General features: G+C 49.8%; 8 protein-coding genes across 8 annotated transcripts; 5 read left to right on the top strand and 3 right to left on the bottom strand.

The window, feature by feature from the left end:
- Positions 1–55: 55 nt before the first annotated feature.
- Positions 56–1,290, top strand: N7484_007130 (kinase-like domain-containing protein; the record flags this gene model as incomplete). The annotated part of the gene is made up of 2 exons (XM_057117517.1): positions 56–1,096; positions 1,165–1,290. Coding segments are annotated over 2 exons (1,167 nt in total), but the record flags the coding sequence as incomplete, so codon positions are not given.
- A 731-nt stretch (positions 1,291–2,021) lies between these two features.
- On the top strand, positions 2,022–3,488 carry N7484_007129 (PWI domain-containing protein; the record flags this gene model as incomplete). The annotated part of the gene is made up of 3 exons (XM_057117516.1): positions 2,022–2,282; positions 2,348–2,512; positions 2,568–3,488. The coding sequence occupies 3 exons, from the start codon at positions 2,022–2,024 to the stop codon at positions 3,486–3,488; spliced, it is 1,347 nt and encodes a 448-aa protein (XP_056970551.1).
- A 619-nt stretch (positions 3,489–4,107) lies between these two features.
- Positions 4,108–5,746, top strand: N7484_007128 (CRAL-TRIO domain-containing protein; the record flags this gene model as incomplete). The annotated part of the gene is made up of 4 exons (XM_057117515.1): positions 4,108–4,854; positions 4,959–5,000; positions 5,059–5,158; positions 5,223–5,746. The coding sequence occupies 4 exons, from the start codon at positions 4,108–4,110 to the stop codon at positions 5,744–5,746; spliced, it is 1,413 nt and encodes a 470-aa protein (XP_056970550.1).
- A 778-nt stretch (positions 5,747–6,524) lies between these two features.
- Positions 6,525–8,822, bottom strand: N7484_007127 (putative cell wall protein; the record flags this gene model as incomplete). The annotated part of the gene is made up of 1 exon (XM_057117514.1): positions 6,525–8,822. One exon carries the CDS (start codon positions 8,820–8,822, stop codon positions 6,525–6,527), a length of 2,298 nt encoding a protein of 765 aa, XP_056970549.1.
- Positions 8,823–12,985: 4,163 nt separating this feature from the next.
- On the top strand, positions 12,986–15,463 carry N7484_007126 (serine/threonine/tyrosine protein kinase MPS1; the record flags this gene model as incomplete). The annotated part of the gene is made up of 1 exon (XM_057117513.1): positions 12,986–15,463. One exon carries the CDS (start codon positions 12,986–12,988, stop codon positions 15,461–15,463), a length of 2,478 nt encoding a protein of 825 aa, XP_056970548.1.
- A 738-nt stretch (positions 15,464–16,201) lies between these two features.
- On the bottom strand, positions 16,202–17,306 carry N7484_007125 (rRNA-processing protein NSA2; the record flags this gene model as incomplete). The annotated part of the gene is made up of 6 exons (XM_057117512.1): positions 16,202–16,217; positions 16,271–16,297; positions 16,362–16,547; positions 16,619–17,161; positions 17,220–17,230; positions 17,304–17,306. The coding sequence occupies 6 exons, from the start codon at positions 17,304–17,306 to the stop codon at positions 16,202–16,204; spliced, it is 786 nt and encodes a 261-aa protein (XP_056970547.1).
- A 442-nt stretch (positions 17,307–17,748) lies between these two features.
- N7484_007124 (mitochondrial 54S ribosomal protein bL21m) lies at positions 17,749–18,507 on the top strand (the record flags this gene model as incomplete). The annotated part of the gene is made up of 1 exon (XM_057117511.1): positions 17,749–18,507. One exon carries the CDS (start codon positions 17,749–17,751, stop codon positions 18,505–18,507), a length of 759 nt encoding a protein of 252 aa, XP_056970546.1.
- Positions 18,508–18,765: 258 nt separating this feature from the next.
- On the bottom strand, positions 18,766–20,016 carry N7484_007123 (uncharacterized protein; the record flags this gene model as incomplete). Its single annotated transcript, XM_057117510.1, has 4 exons — positions 18,766–19,039; positions 19,250–19,626; positions 19,678–19,785; positions 19,855–20,016. 4 exons carry the CDS (start codon positions 20,014–20,016, stop codon positions 18,766–18,768), a joined length of 921 nt encoding a protein of 306 aa, XP_056970545.1.
- Positions 20,017–20,099: the final 83 nt, after the last annotated feature.

Below are 20,099 nucleotides of genomic sequence, written 5' to 3'. Positions count from 1 at the left end.
GTCTGGATGGGGATGGCTGTTGCCCGAACGTGAAGTCCAATCGGAATCGGCAAAGGCCTTTCGTCAAGACTTTACAACTGTGCCTTCTTTAAAATTTGGACGGGCGTGCAGCGTCTCGTCGCCAAATCACGAGGCAAAAGCCGCATTTCAGACATCTTTTGCAAAGAATTACGGGAAATTCAACAGGGTTCTCCATTACGACGGCTCAAATACTGTTCAACTATACGAAAAGAAAGCACCGGTTGAGCAAATCAAATCGCCAGAAAGATCTCCATCGACCCCTGTGCTGACGAAATTGAGGCGGGCTTCCACAATTCACAAGACAACAAGAGAGCTCTATGCAGTCAAAATGTTTCACTGCGCCCAATCAACCGCTCTATGCCCCTGCAGAAACCAAGGTGAATCATTTTCACTATGCCACCCTAATGTGATCCCAATTATCGACATACTTTACAATGAAAAGAAGCACCTCTGCCTCGTTATGCCCTACTGCGGCGGTGGCAGCCTTAAATCCTTTCTTTCCCAAGAAGAGCCACGAAAAGACAAGATCTCAACGGAAGAGTTGAACTGCTGGATTATTCAAATACTTCGCGCAGTGGCATTTTTACACGCAAAGGACATTGTCCACGGCGATTTGAAACCAGAACATGTCCTCTTCACAACCGAAGGCGCAGTAAAGGTAAGTGGTTTTGGGGAAGACGAAGATGCAGTCCGGGAACTGGTTGAAATATTGCATGGTAATAATCTCCCGTCGTGTGACTCCGGGTCGGGACCCAGTTTGAACTCGATTCCGGCTTTTAACTACAGACCAAAGATTTGTATTCGGAGGAAGCTTTTGGAGTCAAGTGTTCCTTATCTTCCTCCAGAGAGGTTCTCTAGTCGACGCGGCTCTTACCATCAAAGCTACTCACATCATCATGGTTCCGATATCAGAGCTGGGGATATATGGGCTTGCGGTATAATATACATGGCTCTGATATCTGGCAAGCTCCTTTGGAGCAGGGCACAGACAGTGAATCCTGAAAAGCCTTTTGCCAATTATCTTGACTGTCGCCTGACCGATGACGGCTATGGTCCTATACAGGTGCTTAGGCTTGTGAGTTGATCTGTCGCCCTTCTAAGTAAGACTTAAGACGGGCAAATTATCTAATTTTCCCAAAACAGCGTTGCCGAAATGTGATCTATGCGATGTTACATCCTGATTCGGAGTCGAGGATTACTGCAGCGGAGGTTTTGAGATCGGAGTGGGCGCTTGGAGTTGCTGTCTGTGAGGTTGGAAATTCGGGATGATGGATATTGCCTTTTTATTTTATAATTACATGACGGGTCCAATTACAAGACGGACGCTTTATCTAAACTTCCCATTATTCATATCCGAGCCTCTTGACCGCTTACTTTTCGAAATCAAAGCATCACTTATATAAATCATCTTACATTCTCACAGGTCACGGGGGTTCCCGGGATCACGGAAATGATAAATGGAGTATTTAACAGTCAAAACTGGGAAAGGCTTCAGGTTTGGTAGCTCCTTGGCTATATTGTAGGCTTATTAAAAAGGCCTCCCTACTGACTAGATCTCCACTCCCAAGTTCTAGCACTCCCCTCCTGGATGAGTGCTTATTCCTCGTCGCCTTTTGCCCACTGAACAGAACTGAGCACTGAGCGCCGTTGACAGGGCTCCAGAGTATGCTGGAGGCCGCTGCATTTTTGTTGTAGTATAAGGGCTTCATATAAGATATGCAGAGGCATGCTATTTTCTGTGCAGATCATGGGCCTATGGCGATTCCTTTGGTTGCAATGATGGGTTGAAGTTCTGGTGATCGAAGTACTCCGTACATACTTCGATCAGGGTTGGAGCAAGTACTGATGCCCGATCCATCAGGCGACAATGATCTCCAAGGCGGTGAATCCTGGACGATGCAGTTTCTCAGACCGCCTTTGAATATCCGCGCATGTTTCTCCACCAACGCGACTCTTTCTCAACTCTCAATCACTGCACTACCAATCTCACACCACCCATAATGGCCGCTCCGGTGGATCAGAAGCTTCTCCGGAAGACTAAGTTTCCCCCCGAGTTTAGTCGCAAGGTTGATATGCAGAAAGTCAACATTGAGGTTATGAAGAAGTCTGTCCGCCCTTCCCCGGATTTGGATCGCGAAGACCACATGCTAATCACCATATTAAACTATAGATGGATCGCAGGCCGGATTTCTGAGATTCTTGGCAATGAAGACGATGTAGTCATCGAGCTTTGCTTTGGCCTAATTGAAGGCACCCGCTACGTATGTTTCCTGCGGTACTTCGAATCATTGCTCATGTCTTACTGACATTTCCGTAACACAATTAGCCTGATATCAAGGCAATCCAAATCCAACTGACAGGATTTCTTGACAAAGATACCCCCAAGTTCTGCAAGGATCTTTGGCTGCTGTGTCTGAGCGGTCAAGAGAATCCCCAGGGTGTTCCAAAGGAACTCTTAGAAGCGAAAAAGCTCGAGCTCATCCAAGAAAAGGTGAGTCCGAGCCTGCGATTCGGCGCAAAATCTTTGCTGATGCATAATATTGCAGGCTGAAGCCGAGAGAGCCGCCGAATCCGCTCGACGACAGCGTGAGCAAGATATCGCCCGGGAGCGCGAATTGGGTGACATCAGAAACAGAGAACGCGGAGCCCGTGGTGATCGCGAACGGGGACAGAGGGCCCCTGGTCGGAACCGTGGTTTTAATGACAACTACCGCCGACGATCGCGATCCCCTCCCCCTCGCAATCGAAGCCGGGACCGATACCGTGAACCCCCTCGCCGTAACTTTGATTCTTATGTCCCGTCTAGCTCGAACCAAGGCCGCCGCTCTCGCTCCCCTTCTCAATCTCGCTCCCGATCTCGCTCCCTCCATTCCCCTTCTCGTTCATCCATTCGGGAGCCGCGTCATGCTGGTCGTGCACGGTCTCCAGACCGCCGCCGCGGAACCTTCAGTCGATCTATCTCCCCCGGCTCGCGCAGCCGTGAGGGAACTAGGCGCAGCCCAAACTACGGTGATCGAAACAGATCTATTGACAAGAATAATCCACGCTCACCAATTCCCAGAGATGAACGGAGACGGCGCTCGTTCTCCCGCAGCGTGACACCATCCTCTCGGCGCCAGGACCGCAAGAACTCTGGCTCGAGCGATCTCCCTCGCTATCGACAACGTTCGCGTGATAGAGGTAGACGATATGAACGCGACACTTCCCGATTGAACGACGAAGAGACTCGTGGTCGTGGGTATGGACGACGCCGCAGCCGCAGCCGCAGCCGCAGCCCTCGCAGAGAGCATGAACGGCGCCGCTCTTTGGAGCGACACACTCCAGCTGCTCACAGAAGACGTGACACATCTGTATCTACACCCGAAAAACAACCAGAGAATGCTGATCAGTCCGAAGACCCATTGACTCCCAAACCACTCGAGATGCAACCCAACGCGGAGGATGAGGAAATGAAGGATACCGAGTGAGGTGGACAAGTCCCTCACTCGAGGAACCCTTGAGAACTCTAACATCTAATGGAGGAACATTCACCTTCCATATTGATGTGGATCTACGACTTCTTCTATCTCAACTGGAGTGTATTATTAATGAAAAGGTAGGTACTGGTTCTGGGCCCCATGCCTACAGCGACGGCAGTTTCTAGGAATCAAGTCATACCTGAAATTCTAATTCCTCAAACTGGTAATCTTAACATCTTTAAATAGGCTTGGAACTCGGCCCCCACTAAGACATAAGACATAGAGCCATGTTACTCCGAAGAATTCGATCACAAGCCCAGTAGTTCATCACTTCCAAGTTTAGATTATTACCCCGGGTCCTACCTGTAGATCACAAACCCCATGGACTGCAGATCTGACCCTTGCGTACAGTCCAGGGGATTTCCCTCGGCTTCGCGTGCGGGGCTAATGCAGCTAAGATCACATGGAGGGGCGAAAGGGGTCATCATCATTGGATAGGATGGGGTCCAAAGCTATTGCAAAAGCAAATCCTTTTGCCGAATAAGCACATAAGTACCTACCGCGATCCCTCAATCCCACTAAACAAACAAAGCTACCGTGCATCGTGAAATCTCTCATTCCAGCCCCAATGCCTGATCCGATCCCCGTCCCAGAAGGCTATGTGGGGAACCTCACCCCAGTCCAACAAGAAAAGCTACAGCAGTTCTGGAAATGCATTCAGCAATCATGGGATCCCTCATTATCGAGTACAGACGACACGACCTCAGTAGCGAATTCGAGTACAAACGCTGGACGTCGACGATTCTTCTCTTTCAGTCGCGCAACAACTGAACCAACCAATGAAGAACTATCTACAATCCCATCGAATCTGCTCTCGTCACTGAAACGTCTAGGCGCAGGCGCAAACGAGCTCCGGGCAGTCGAATCCCTGCTTACCCAGCTTCCCGGTGACAAAATCCGCACCGCATTCTTGTCAATACTCAAACAAGACCATCCCGACGCATTATGTCTACGATTCCTACGCGCAGAAAAATGGGACGTCCCCAAAGCCTGGATCAAGTTCGTACGCACACTTAACTGGCGTATGAATGAGTTCAAGGTCGACGAGGCGCTGGCCAAAGGAGAAGAACACGCATTTATTAATTCCAAATTGGAGGGAGATTCCATCGCGAAGAAAAATGGTGAGGGATTCTTATTACAGGCGTATACGGGCAAAGGACATCTGCACGGAGTCGATCTCGACGGTCGTCCTATTTGTATTGTCCGGGTGCGGACTCACCAGCCGGGCGCTCAGACGACTGAGGGGCTGAATGATTATATCATTCATTTAATTGAGCTCGTGAGGCTACTAATGGTTCCTCCTGTGGAGTCGATGGTACGTATGCATGACATGTTCCACCCCGGATCTTCCAGGCTTCTGGAAGGATCGCTTAGAAACTTCGATGGTTCGGTGGAGACTAACCAAGATTTGGAATGTAGGCTATTGTCTTTGATTTGAGTTCGTTTTCTATCTCAAACTGGGTATGTGGATGAGACATTTGATTTAGACTTCGATAGTTTCTAAGCTGACATTTGACAGGAACTGGCTCCCGTAAAATTCATCATTGATTCCTTTCAGGAATATTATCCTGAATCGTTGGGCGCTATGATTTTCTATAATGCCCCTTGGATCTTTTCCGGTGCGTTCCGATCTACCCACATCTCGTATCCGATATCATAGCTCGGCTAACATGTTGCGATCAGGATTCTGGAAAATCATCAATGGTCTCCTTGACCCGGTGGTCGCTTCGAAAGTTCATTTTGTCACTGGTACCAGAGAGCTGGAGACTCTCGTTCCTGCAGAACATATTATCAAAGAGCTTGGAGGCCCCGAAGACTGGGAAGTCAAATACATCGAGCCCAGGCCTAATGAAAATGAGAGGCTCCGTGATACGGCGACTCGAGATACGATCCTTCAGGAAAGAAAGGAGCTTGGTGATGATTTGTTCCGTATGAATGCGGAGTGGATCACGGGTTCTCAGGATGATTCCTTGGACAACCGTCGTGATGCTGTGATCAAGCAGTTGTCGGATAATTATTGGCGACTTGATCCCTATGTGCGGGCTCGTAGTCTTTCGGATCGCACTGGGGTTATTCAAGACGGAGGGAAAATTGATTTTTACCCTGAACCAACCGCTGTGCCAGAGGTTGTGGTTGCAAGTGAGGTTGAAGAGAAGGTGGTGGTTGGGGAGACTAATGGTATACAGATGGCTGCTGTAGAAGCTTGAAAGACCTCGGGAAGGATTGATCATATTTCGTAGATTTCTGTTGATTTCGGACATCTTTTCGTATACCTATTCTGTTTTTTCTTTGGGGCATTATCCTTGGTTATCAATGTATGTTTTTTTTTTATTTTTTTTATTTTTGTACACGAAGAGAATTGAGTCGGTTCTGAGCTCGGACTTGAAAGATTACATCTTCGGTATGGTAAAGACCGTATGGATTTCAACACTGAGTTCAGGACATTCAAAGCCGAAATACAGTACACCTTTAGAAACTAAATTTGAAAAGGAACTGTTCATATGAAGATATTTTTGATCTCTTTTTCGTTTGCTGTGTAAGAAATAACTTTTTGCATCAAAGTCAACTCAAAATAGCCAAAAAAGCAAAAGAATCAATAAAGGCACGCACAAATATACAAGAAGCTAAGGAATGTACTCCATTGATGGGAATAAGTAGGATATCTTGATCAGAAAAAATAACAAGTGATCTTCGCTCTGCGAAAAAACAGAGCCGCAATCCGCCAAGAGTCTATCCAACAGTTTAGACCAAATCTCCCAAAGCAGATTAGAATTAGAATTAGATATCTACAGGCAGGACAGAGGCAAGGAAACGAATCACCGAGTAGGTGAACATGGAGGAATGCTGTTGACCATGGCCTGAGATAGTTTGAACAGATCTGCAGGCCACACCACTTCAAGAGGTAAAGGTCTTATCATAAGGAAAAAGAAAATATGGTTAGACGCCGAGCGTCATAAATGGATGAGAGATGGGTAGTGAGATGTTTTACTCGCATCCGCAGACGGTAGCGGTCTGGGTGACGTAGACGGTGGTGATGGCACCGGAGCCCTCGGGAGAGACGCCAGAGGGGGCGACAGTGACAGCGGGAGCGGAGACGGTCTCAGTGTAGTGGATGGTCTCGGTGTAGGCAGTGCTGTAGATGAGGGTCGAGGTGTAACCGACGGCACCAGTGCCGACAAGGGTCTCGGTGAAGGCAGTGCTGTAGCTGATGGTCTCAGTCTCACCGGCACCGGCTCCGCCAGCGCAGGGGGTGCTCATAACAACAGTCTCGGTAGGGGCAGGGCCGGCAGGGACCGAGACAGAGCCGGAGGCAGCAGGTCCAGAGGGAGCAGGTCCAGAGGGAGCAGGGCCAGTGGCAGCAGGGCCGGAGGGAACGGAGCCAGTGGCAGCAGGTCCAGAAGGAGCAGGGCCGGAAGGAACAGAGCCAGAGGCAGCAGGGCCAGAGGGAGCAGGGCCAGAGGGAACGGAGCCAGTGGCAGCAGGTCCAGAAGGAGCAGGGCCGGAAGGAACAGAGCCAGAGGCAGCAGGACCGGAAGGAGCAGGGCCAGAGGGCACAGAGCCGGAGGCAGCAGGGCCGGAAGGAGCAGGGCCAGCGGGCACAGAGCCGGAGGCAACAGGGCCGGAGGGAGCAGGGCCAGTGGCAGCAGGGCCGGAGGGAGCAGGGCCAGTGGCAGCAGGGCCGGAGGGAGCGGCGCCGGAACCAGTGGGCGAAGCACCGGAAGGAACGGAGCCAGTGGCAGCAGGGCCGGAAGGAACAGAGCCGGAGCCAGCAGGGCCAGAGGGAGCAGGGCCGGAAGGAACGGAGCCGGAAGCAGCAGGGCCGGAGGGAACGGAGCCAGTGGCAGCAGGTCCAGAGGGAACGGAGCCGGAGGCAGCAGGGCCGCTGGGCACGATGGAGGCAGTGGCAGAGGGCAGGCTAGGGACAGAGGCAGAGCCGGAAGGAGAAGAGCCGGAGCCGGAGCCAATGCTGCAGCCGGTGAACCACTCGATGATGATAACCTCGATGGAAACGCTGATGTCAATGCTGGTGCAGCCACCGAGGAAGGCAGCGAGCTCAGCACGAGCCTCCCAGGAAAGCAGGGTCAGGCTCTCACCAGCCTCGAGGAGGGCAAGAGCACCACGGAGGTTGACGGAGAGGAGAGAGATGATCTCCTCAGTCAGGAAAGAGGTGATATCAACGACGAGACCAGAGACGACACCGACGGAGGCCTCAGCAGTAACAGCAACGGACAGCCAGAGCAGGATAACGGCCTTCAGTTCAACACCGAGAGTGCAGTCAGAGCCAGACAGCCAGACAGCCAGGGAAGTACGGAGATCAACGCTAAGGGCAGAGGCAAGCTTGCCCTCGGCACAGGCCTTGAGAGCAGCACGAACGTTCACGTCAATGTCAACCGAGACATCAGCCTCGAGGAAAGCGGCGATAGAGGCAAGGGCAGAGGTAGAAAGGATACCAGACTCCTCGACGAGGACCTCAACGGAGGCACCAACGGAGAGGGAAGTAAGAGCATCGGTAGAGACAGAGCCAATGGCAACGAGGTCAGCACCGGCCTCGCCCTTAATCCAGGCAAGAACGGAGGCCTTCAGGGTGGCACCGAGACCGCAGTCAGAGCCCTGAATCCAGGTGAGAAGGGAAGCCTTGATGTCGGCACTCAAGCTGCCAACAATACCACCAGCAGCGCAAAGGTGGAGACCGGCCTTGACATCGACATCCAGGTCGGCGTTGGCGGAGATGAAAGCAGTAAGGGAAGTCTGAGCAGAAGCGCTGAGAATAAGGGTGGACTCGAGGCTAGAGGCTTCGAAGATACCATCGATGGTAACGTAGATGGATTCCTTGGCGGCGAGGTCGGCACAAGTCGGGATGTAGACAGCGAGGCCGGCAGTGACACCAGCATCCAGAGTGCTAATGTGGCCCTCACACCAAGACAAGAGGGAGGTCTTCAGGGATCCGGTGATGTGGGTTTGGCTGGACAACCAGGTCTTCAGCTCACCACGGGCACCGGCATGAATGGTAGAATGGCTGCATCCAAGAGCACCACCCTCGAGGGCAGCAGCACCGCGAGCACTCAGACCAGCGAGCAGGCTAACGGAGCCACTGGCGTGGGCACTAGCACTAGCGTGGCCGTGACCACCCAGAACGGTGTTGAGGATGGAGCCAACCTCCGAACCAACGTTACCAAGGATATCGGCAACGAGACCGAAAGTACGGCGCTCGTTAGAAACTTCAGCCGGGTAGGCTAGGGACGAGCCCGCCAGACCGGCAAGCAGAGCAAGAGAATAACGCATTGTCTCTCAGTTGATGATAGCGAGTGTGTGTATGGCGAAAGATTTATACAAAAATGGCGTAAAAAAAAGAAGAGACAAGAAAGGAAGTAGCAAGACGGACTAAGAAAGCCGTCTGCGGAAGGTATTAACGATAGACTGAGGAAAAGGTTGAAAATGAAAAACAAACTGATGAAGCAATGTCAATCGAGGTGACGATCCTCGATCTTTATATACCCCTGATCGTGGGAGCAAGAGAATTCGGCCTGGGCAGGAGAAGTATCGATCCACGCTGGACCAAGAGGGCTACCCCGGTCTCGAAGCCTTAGTCCACATTTGGAGCTAGCTAACCCCTTAGGCTCTCGGATACGGGGGGGGTAGACCTGGATCTTCCAGGGCAAGTTGTGGATACATGGACCAGTGAGGATCCACCGGCCAGACTGGAGACAAAGGTGCCCGTGCCGTCCATCTGTGGCAAGGTCGTCAGAAAAGGTGTCAGATTACGGATCATCTTCGATTTGCATACCGACTGTGTCCACTCCATTGGGGTCTTGATACCCGGCCCATCACGGCACCACACGTTGCCAGCTTATCCAGATCTTCTTTTCTCCCGCAGTCGAAGAAACTAACCAGCACATACATGCACGAGGGCGAGGTCGGCAAATTCTCTCAACGAGGTAAACAGAATGAAAATCCTAGGCAACATTCGGTCATCGCCCTGTGAGCCAGGGGAAACGATCGTCATGGACCCACCAACGGTTGATGACCCATATCCCGAAGAATTAATTTGGCTGTAACCATTTGCACCTCCCCTTTTTTGGGAGCACAGTATCAACTCATGCCCACAGACCTTTTTTTTTTCTTCTTTTTTTGGTACCTGAGAACCTCTGCAGGGGTAGGTCGGCGTGAAAGGGTTCCGAGTGGCTGGTTATGGATCCGCCCAATATGGCTGGCAACCCCGGGAGTTTAGACAAAGACCATACTGCACGGTCTATACGCTTTTGGGAAATGTGTGGATTCACTCTCTGTTTTGTCAATTCCACCGGAAAACTTGAAAGCGACCTATCGAACAGGACTCCATACCATGGCACCATTGATTCCGGTCGAGAGTATCAAACGGATGACAATTTATCCTGGTATCGATGTGGTCTTTTTCAGATGATGTATTTATAGGACCGTTGACGTATGTACTCCGTAGATTTACCGCATTTACGTACAGTGACTCGTTGCCTGTGATGATCTTTAATTTCTTTTTTTCTTTGACCGTGTGATGACCTGCCAAATGTTATGCCTTGATTGTTATGTCTTGATTATGCAGGTGCGGCAGCATCTCGGAAGGATTGACGGTGGCGAGGTATGTAAGATGCAGCATACATGCGAACCCACCCCCAGGGACCATCTCCACGGTCGTCTTCCGAGGCTGTCTAGACTGGTCGAACCAAAATCCCCTCAAATCCAGGAACAGGGTTGTTTCCAAGGTTGTGACCAGCACTAATGCACGCCACGGCCGGGATCGCAACAATAGTGAGGGCCTCCTGCATTTCAAGCCCTAGTCTCCACTCTGTAGACGATGTAAACGGTAGGCCGTCGCAGACTTGGAGGCTACCCATGGCTCGGAGGGGGAAAAAAAAAAGACGAGGGTTTGAGGCTGTTCCTAAAATTGGCTTCCTTCACACTAGCGTGGGATCCAAAACAAATGCCAAGGTCCAGGGGCTTCCCGACGTCCCACACGACGGCGGCCTCGGGGAGGGTTAGGCTTAACTCAATACGGCGTAGTGCTACTCGGAGCAGGGGAAATTTTTAACCTGAGTGGGGACACCTGCTGTGCTTCCTAGCCTTTAAGCTTGTCTGCAGCTTAGGAGCTTAGGCTCCACTAACTAATGCTCCCAAACAACGCTAACCCCTAGTGCTACGCCATCACCACATTTCGGATTGGGGAACCGGTTCGTTGACCCTGATCCTGATTCTATGAAGCGATCGCGGTTTCATCATCAACCTTGGTTCCCATACTTCTAAGAAAAGCTTTTTAGGCTTTGGAGGCGTCTTGAGGAGAGACATATGGTGACCGGGTGGGTGTGAAATATAGTATCTTGTTCGAACATGTCTCAGCCCACCAGGGTTAAGGTTTATGAGCGAACAGTTACGCTCACGGTTGTCCCAGTGGCTCCTGCTTCAAATTGCGATAAGTCTGATTTGCAACGAAAGGTGTGACAAGTGATCTTCTCCGATTGAGAGTCAGTTTGCACATTATCCGGCAGCTTCCTACGGTCGGTAGCCGGCGGAAGCGATCATCCTAGGCATCCACCAGATGGTTTTTCTTCTTCAATATTTACTTCCATGGTACATATAGAAGCCCACTGGGAATCTAAAATGGAGCGCGTTCCGATCTATTGATTTCGCCAACATATGGTTCTACAAATTAACCTCGAATTTAGGCACTATGAAACGCCCTATCCGAATCCTTGAACCACTGGGGGAAAAAGGACATATGCCCGCCTTGGGATACCGACTCCGTGCGCTCTCCTTTATTTTTATCAGAATTCTCACCACCCAATTTCTAGCTTTTCAATGATCAAAAACTTTTACTGGAAACGGAACATTAACCGAGACAATTAATCAAATCCGATCGATCTACCGGCATCACATGTGCACCTCGCCTAATGTTGCCAATGGGCGTTGGTGGATCGCATTGCATTGCATCCTCGCATGGCAAATGAAGAAGGCCCTACACATGCACCGCCAAATTATGACCTGCCATTTCCCATCTCGGTGACAAAGAGAAATTCAGATCCTCTGGACTTAAGTCCATGCAGGAACCCGTTAGTGCCCAATTGGATCAATGCCTCGGCGCCACTCCAGAGTGTTTGCCCCTTGGTGCTTACAGCCAACTGTGGAGACTGGATGCAGAGTGCAGAATGCAGCATTGTGGCGAGGTCTTGATCTTCTGCGTCTGCCCATGCACAGAAATCCGCGGTCAGTCCTGATCATTTACAGGTGAGTCAGTGGATTAAAGGGACTTTATTGGTCTTTTTCACAACAGCATGCGTAATTTCAATCTTCCGGTCTTCAGAGTCCAATGTGATAGATCCAATGTTTGCTTTCCCAAGGTTCAATGTTAGGTTTCGGGTCATTTCACGTTGTTGACAGCTGCGACCGTGTCCCATAGGACTCCGATCTATATTTGAGTTTCGACATGAACATCCAGGAGATAACATTCGGACAAAATTCGACTTCATCGAAAACATGCATCTCTTTTTTCAGGCAGACTTGAGGATGCATGGTGTTAATTTTACTTTTCCTATTGCCGCCGTACTCTAGTTACTTAGGTGCTCTAAACTGGGGCCTGCATGTCACAAAATATAGAAAACATCGGATTTATGCAACAATGCTATTGTAGAACTTTTAAACTCGAGATCTTTACCAGGTCGCAAATACCGTAGATCCCGAGGTCTCTGACAGGCTGTATATTCATGCTTTTAACTTTCTCAATGGAAATGACTCCATGCATACGTAGGTAGACTAGAAATATACGTACTTTAGCAAAGAATTGCTGGCTGCCCAGATGGTGGCTACTATATGCTGAGAAATATATATCCGCGGACGTAAGACGTCGGGAACATTTGAATCGTCCGCTTTCCAAGGAAAGGTTGGATCAATGCAGAGCATTGTAAATAATTGTGAATCAATAGTTGACGATATTCATGATTCCATTGAAGTTTACACCAAACTAATTTCAAAGAATCAAACAATATCCACAGCCCTGTGAGGCCTGAGAAGCTGACAGGAAAAATTGGTCCAAGTTGGAAGTAGATCGCTACGTAATCGTGCTTTACTGTCCGACGTCAAACTTGAAGTTTCAAAGCCTCAAAATTGACAGCTTCCGGCTAAAAAGCATCTGGTGCTTTTGAAAAACATTTCAATCTTCTTGCTCATACTGTGCAGCCATAATTAAATACTGGTAGTACTGTAGTAAGAGGCAACCTTCCATTCAGACATTCTTTGTTGTGGTGATCGCCATGGCAACCGAAGAGCACGTGACCTTGTAGCGCGCCCGCTCGCGGTGGAACATCAGATCAATTGGACTTTCCCGTTTTGAGAACAACAAACATCCAACATTCGATATTCGACAACCCCGGGTCGCCGAGGGCTACATTGATTCCCGACTTCAATGTAGTGCGCTAGTCGCCATGGCCTCCCCGAATTCCCTTTCATCCGCATACAACAGCAACCTGTATCAACAACCATCCCGACCGGTGGCCCGATCCGCGGTTTCACGTCCCGGTTCCAGACGGGTCTCCCCAGCCCTCCAGCATGCGGGGTCAAAAACATCACTCTCCAGACACTACTCTGGCGACAGCTCTGATGATGAAGTTCCGGAGCCGAAATTCAGCGCCTCTGTCAAAGCGCTTTTGGACGGAGATGGCTTAGGATCCTCTCCCAGCCTCCAGAAAGGACATGCCGCATATGAGCGACGGGCCGCTGCAATGGGCTCTAGACAGAGCAGTCAATCGCCACGAAACTCCTCGCCCCATGACAATTCCACCGGCAGCCCAGCACCGCGGGTTGTTCGTATTGGTGGTGCCTCCAGGTTCTCCCGTGAAGGATCTCCACTTTCCAATAGCCATATTGCCGAACCGGAAGCGCAAAGGCATCCCGATGACTTCAAAACTCCTGCGCCACGACCGCGAAGTGTTCGAATCAATGCGTCGCGCAGCAACACGAGGTCCCCGTCATCCCAGTCGCCATCTCTGAACCGTTCTTCAGAACGGAACTCGGGCGATGAGTACGGCAGCGCTGATCGGTCTGATAGCGGCCGGAAATCGCATTACGAAGATGATCCTGTGGCACGAATCGGCACTGCTTCGGTTCTACGGAATCGCAACATGGATGAATTTGGCCCGCAGAGCTCTTTGCGAGTCAAGCGGGTTGGGCGACTCACTGGAACTTTCCTCAATGGACCTGCTCGAAGAGGAGTGTTGCGCCGCCAGAGTGAAGAGAACAACGAAGATAACTATCTCAATGACGGCTTAAGGGAGAATGGAGAACCCGATTATGATAATATTGAGTCTCAACCTCGAGATATTGAAAAACCATCATCACCCAAGGTTTCATGGGCGGACCCGAGCCCGCCACAAGAGAGTGAATGGCGACGACCTGAACGACCTGCAAGCACAGTGCGGAGTGACGGTCCTTTCTCAAGGCCATCTTCGCCCAAGTCTTACGGATCGCAATCCAAGTCCACCCCTGCGTCATCAGACCAGTCTTCGAGGTCATCCAGCGCAAGAGAACAACCCGCTTTTAAAGTTCCGTCTTTACCTCATCTGCCCTCAGTAAGGGACCAGGAGAATGAGCCTCCGCCAACTTTCAGACGAACGAAACCACAGGGCTTGAATGTGCTGGATAAACCCGACAAGTTATCATCTATGTACGAAACCGAAAAGAAACAAGTTGCCGAAACACCAGCAGGAAACTCACCACGCAAGATTCTTGCTACCAGAAGTAGTAACACCCCTCATCGACCGGCGCCCCCGCCCCCGAAAATGTCCGTACTTGAGACTGCAACTGCAACTGGTGGAGCATCGACATCACAATCACGTAAAAAGCGAACTCAAGTGTCTATCAACCACAAACATTTCACTCGACTAGACTGCATTGGCCGTGGAGGTAGTTCTCGCGTCTATCGTGTGATGGCTGAAAACTACAAGATTTTCGCGCTGAAGCGAGTAAATCTGGAGGATCTCGACCCGCTCACGCTCGCTGGCTACAAGGGTGAAATTGATCTACTGAAGAAGTTAGAGAATGTTGAGCGTGTGGTGCGTTTGTTTGATTGGGAACTCAACATGGACAAACATTCGCTCAGCGTCCTCATGGAAATTGGCGAATCTGATCTAGAGAAGATTCTCGTATACCGTCTCAATGCGGAAGATGCTGTTTTCGATATCAACTTCACTCGCTTCTACTGGAAGGAGATGCTCGAATGTGTCCAGGCCGTTCACGAGCACAACATTGTCCACTCCGATTTGAAGCCGGCCAATTTCCTTATGGTCCAGGGACGCCTAAAGTTAATCGACTTTGGTATTGCCAACGCCATCCAGGACCACACCGTGAATGTTCACCGAGAACAACAAGTCGGAACGCCCAATTACATGTCCCCCGAGGCCTTGGTTGACTCGAACGCATCCCTTGGGCTCCCTGCGAGCGTTGGCAAGGTGATGAAACTAGGTAAGCCTAGCGACGTTTGGAGTCTAGGCTGCATTTTGTACAAAATGGTCTACGGCCATCCACCATTTGCTAAGATCGCCAAGTATTATGAGCGTATCATGGCAATTCCCAACCCCCGTGTACAAATCGACTTTCCCACTCATGGTGTCGGTGGTGTCACCGTGCCCCCTGGACTCATTCGAACATTGAAGCGCTGTCTACAGCGTGATCAAACTCTTCGACCAACTATCGAAGAGATGCTCGGTCCCCGAGACCCATTCTTGCACCCAGATGCTCAGCTTGAGGGTGCCGTCCCTGTTACCCAAGACATGCTTGGTCGCATCCTCGCCAACGTTGTACACCACTGCAAAGCGCGTGGCATTCCCAAGGAAGAAGAACTTGCTCAATGGCCCGCCGGATTCTTTGCGAAGATCAAAGCAGCCTTGGAAGAAGAGAATTCTTAACACACCTGACTGGTAAATTTCCTTTGTTTTCATTATTTGTGACGGGCCTCATACCCTGCCTTTGTTTTTTCTAGAACGACTTTATGACCGGTGTTTGGTGAGAGCTTCTTTTCTTTATTGCTTGTTCAAAATTGATGCAGCTGTTTGGCTGATCTATCTTGTCAATTTTCTTTTTCGTCCTTTCCGTTTCCATTATTACCACCACTCCAGTTTAAGCGATTCAGCGAACCCTGTGGATCTTTACATTTGTATATGATTTTGGATAATCTTCCTATTGCATTGGATGCCGACTCTGGATACCGGCTCATTGGACCTTGGAGTTCATCATTGACTCCATTTTGGTTATGATGTTTAATTGTCAATCCTCTCAACCTTACTGCTCCGTACGTCATGGGTGTACTGGTTTTTAGTAGTCTCCATTTTGTTTCCTATGAACCTTCACGGTGATAATGCGTACGTTATGTATGAAAATCTGTATCTCTCTCATCATGAAATAATTGCATGAATGTGTAACTATTTGGTCTATCTAATGCATGGCAAACCAAAGCATGCATACTTTTCGTTCAAAGACCAGATAATGAGAAAATGCGCCAGAAACACCAGAGTAATAGCATGGTCTACGTCAACCGTATGAACCTCAATAATCAATAGTAGTGCCCAGGACACGGTGGTATCGAAGACAGACTGCTGTCTGCCAGGAGTGATGAACAAAGGAATGCCGGTTCAAGGGCGACAATTTTAGACAAGAAGAACACTATGAGGTAGTTAGTAACCGTTCGAGGCCTGATAGAATCGACAATCACTTACGCATTGACACAGCCGTCATTCTCGGGACTGTAGTGGCATTGATTAGTATGCGCTCCAGCATGTATATATCGTGTACCGAGGAGGAACTTACACATTGGTAATCTGGGCCCATTTACCCCAAACAACCTTACCGGAGGTAGTGACGAGACCCAACTCGGAGACATTGACCTCGATAATGGTACCCTTGGTCAGGACACCAAGTTGAGTATATAAGGGGTTGGAGGGGTTCTTCTTGACCGAAAGGATGGGAAGCTGGACAGTGACGCCCAGTTCGGGGCTGGAAAAGTCATTGTTAGCATTGACTGGTCCAAATCCAACACCGAAAGTGCCAATGAAGAAGAAACATACTGAGTGACATTGGCCTTCTTGTAACGAAGACCCATAGGCCGAATGAATCGCTCGTACTTGACGGGCCGACGAGTGAAGTCGTTACCAACAAAAGTAGGCTTGGTAATCATACGCTTCCACGACTTCTTGTGAGTCTTCTTTCCGGTGTTGATAACCTTGAACATCTCCTCCTCACTGATACCCTTAACCTTAGGCAGGGGGACAGCAAACTTAGCAGCCTTTTCCGAACGCTTATCCTTGATAGCACTGGACAAAGCCTTGGCATTGGTAGCCTGCGAACGGTCGAGCAGGTACTGGGGCAAAGGAGTCTTGGAAGGCTCGTCGGGAGCAGCGGATTTGACGTTCTTCTCCTCCTGTGCCTTGATGCGCTTCTTCATCTGGATCTTCTCCTTGTGACGCTTCTGCTGGTACAGCTTGGCTCTCAGACCGGTGAGGTTCTGGGCATCGTAGGAGGCCTTGTGGCCCTCACGAGCCTGACGCTTGCGGACGCGCTCATCGTGATCGAGACGCTTACCGTGCTGCTTTTGCCAGCGTTCGATGTACCTGTTTTATGTGGGTTAGCTGTGACTTTTATCGGGTGGTTGGCGGGGAGGGTACGGACTCGTTCTGAGGCTGTTGGTTGAGAAAAGTGGTTAGCTAAGTTACTCAAATTGAAGAGCATGTGGGTTTTGATTCAAGGACTAACCATGATGAATACAGAATGAGCACAGAAGGTGGGGTGTTAGATGTGGTTTGGACTGCAAGATCTAATCGCAACCGAAAAAGTTGTTTCGGCGGCAAAGATAGCGATCCACGTGACACTCTTATCAACATCTGCCAGAACAGGAAGTCTAAGACTGATCAATTACAATTTACAATTCTAATTAACGAATTTTTAACCAGAAAAAGACATTTGAATTGTATTCAACTCCCTAATAAGTGTCACATCTTCTTTTATATGTCAAGTCTTGCAAATTAAGAGTTCAATCTTTGATTCATTTTAGCACACTACACGTGACTATACGGGCGGCGAAGCGGCCACAAACGCAGCATCTGATTTTCTCGAAATAGGAAGCCGCTCTAGCAACCCAAACCACCAAGATTCCAATTTCTCCCGCAATTCGTCTTTCACCGGGAAGAAATTCATAGCCATGTTCTCCCGCTCAGTATTGCGGAGTCTGACCTCCGATCTGCGCTTGTCAGCGCCCTCGATCTCCTCCATTCCCCTTCCGCAACGAGCTTGCCTTCACCAAACGGCATCGCTCCGGAACGCGCAACAACAATCCCAGACCCAATCCTCATCTGTTAATCCCGAAACACCTCTGTCCGCTACCCCACGCGCACAAGACTCTATCCCAGAGACCCAGGTCTCCCCCATCAACAACACCATCCTCCGCAATGATATTCCCCTCGCGAAGCAGCCCGTTGCTCCCACATTCACCGCACCTCTCGAAGTGACCAAGTCCCTTATGGCGCAGCTTCCCCACCTCGTTGGCCAGAAACCACACTACGTTACTGCCGAGCTGCACGCCCGGCCTTTCCTCTTAACAGAGGGCGATCACGTTCGTCTGCCGTTCCTTATGCCGAAGGTGAAGACCGGTGATATCCTGCGATTTAACCGGGCCTCTGCGCTTGGATCTCGTGATTTCACCTTGAAGGGCTCACCCCACATCGACGAGCGACTGTTCGAGTGCCGAGTCCGTGTTATTGGTGTGGAGTCGGAGCCATTGCGCATTAAGGAGAAGACGAAGCGAAGACAGAGACACACAAAGCAGGCTCGGAGCAAGCACCGGTATACTATTATGCGAGTGATGGATGTGCGGGTGAAGAGTCCTGAAGAATTGTTGAAGGAGGGCGCTGTGGTGGTTGAGGATGCAGAGGACTCTCCCCAAATTGAGGCCCGGTCATGAGGTCGTGGAGTTGTTTGCCAATGGTTTGGTGACATGTCCTGAGATGTGATGCAATGATATCTTTGCAGCATATTTGTACAGATAGATGGAATTTGGCTGATCCTTTGCATGCATTGTATTCTATATCAATCTTTTCTTTGAATCTTATCAAAAATTATTCGAATTCTTGACAAATCTTACATATAATTGTGCTTCCAAACAAGGTTCAGTTCTAATAGTGGTATCATTGATTCGTTATCATTATGTACAGGGGAAAAGCTAAGCAAAAGACTCGGGCCGAGCTTCAGGCTGACCTCGTAGAGAGTCTTGAGAAGTAGTGGTGTCCGTAGTCTGCTGTGACAATGGTCTATCCTGTCCGTCACGGTTCTCAGCAATCTCCTCAATCTCCTCTTGCACAGGAGGATCCTCAAGTCCCCACGCGTTTTCTTCATCCACAAGTGCCGCCCGGCGAGATAGAGGAGCTTGCTTTGGGAAATCCGACAAAGCACTGTCTCTATTCTTCGCATCTTTCTTTAAGCTACCAGATAGCCACCTAAAAAGAGGTCGTAGAGTAGGCAGACAAGCACAAATAATCCCGACCGATTGCTCGATGGAAGACCAGGTCGCTGGCTCAATGTTTTTATAGGTGCTATATCCGAGGGTGTCATAGTCAAAACTTGTCACTCGGAGTACAGATATAAAGCAGACACTGCCGATCATCAGAATCAGATACCGTTGGGCCCCAAGCTCTGAGCAAACTTACAAAGTTCCCATCAGAAACATACCACTCAGAATAACCTTTTGCCGCACGCTAGTCTGCAATCTCCACGCCATGGGATAAGGGAGGCAAAGAATCAAGACATCGATAAGGAGGTTGGCAACGCCAGTCCAGCGTCCGAATGCCCCAATATTAATGCATCTCCCTGGTAGGCTAGGATCCCAGAGTTTGGAAATAGGCCAGCATCCGAAAATCACACCGAGGGTGTTAGCGATGCACCATGCAATCACAATGGCACCAGCCGCCCAAAGAGCCCAGCGAAAGCCTCGAACTACTCCAAAGATACGGTGGTATAGAAGTAGAAGAGAAGTTTTGGTGAGACCGGCATTGAGGATATAGATCAATTGGATCCCCATGAAAAGCTATCCAATGATTAGAAATGGACAGGCAACCAACAAGGTGAATATTCGTACCTTTCCAAACCCTTGGACTTTTTCTGGATTCAGGGCATGACCATCGGGGCCATAATATTCTAGTGAAATCTGTGCCCATCTCAAAGCTGCCATAACCCAGTTGACGACCTGGAATGAGTGTTAACAATTACAACGTCATCCTTCAGACCGAATTGGAAAAGGAAAACGAAAGCTCACCAACGACAGCGCAATAGTATAATCATCCCACCAGAATCCAGCACTAGAGACATATCTCGCAGCGAATCTCAAAGAGACTGCAATAGTCGCAGGAATAATGGTAGCAATAGTTCCAACATAAATATGCCAAGTGGTATCAACCTCCGTCTGGTTGGAATCCATGCAGGAAATCGTTTTCAAAAGAACCCTGCATGAACGATAATCTTGGATACCGATTATCCATCTCGCTAAGGCCTTGGACTTAA

This window comes from Penicillium longicatenatum, assembly GCF_028827895.1.
Source record: "Penicillium longicatenatum strain IBT 33135 chromosome Unknown contig_4_segment0_segment0, whole genome shotgun sequence".
NCBI lineage: Eukaryota > Fungi > Ascomycota > Eurotiomycetes > Eurotiales > Aspergillaceae > Penicillium > Penicillium longicatenatum.
The sequence above is the reverse complement of the archived record's forward strand: the minus strand, read 5'-3'. Positions and strand labels throughout refer to the sequence as shown.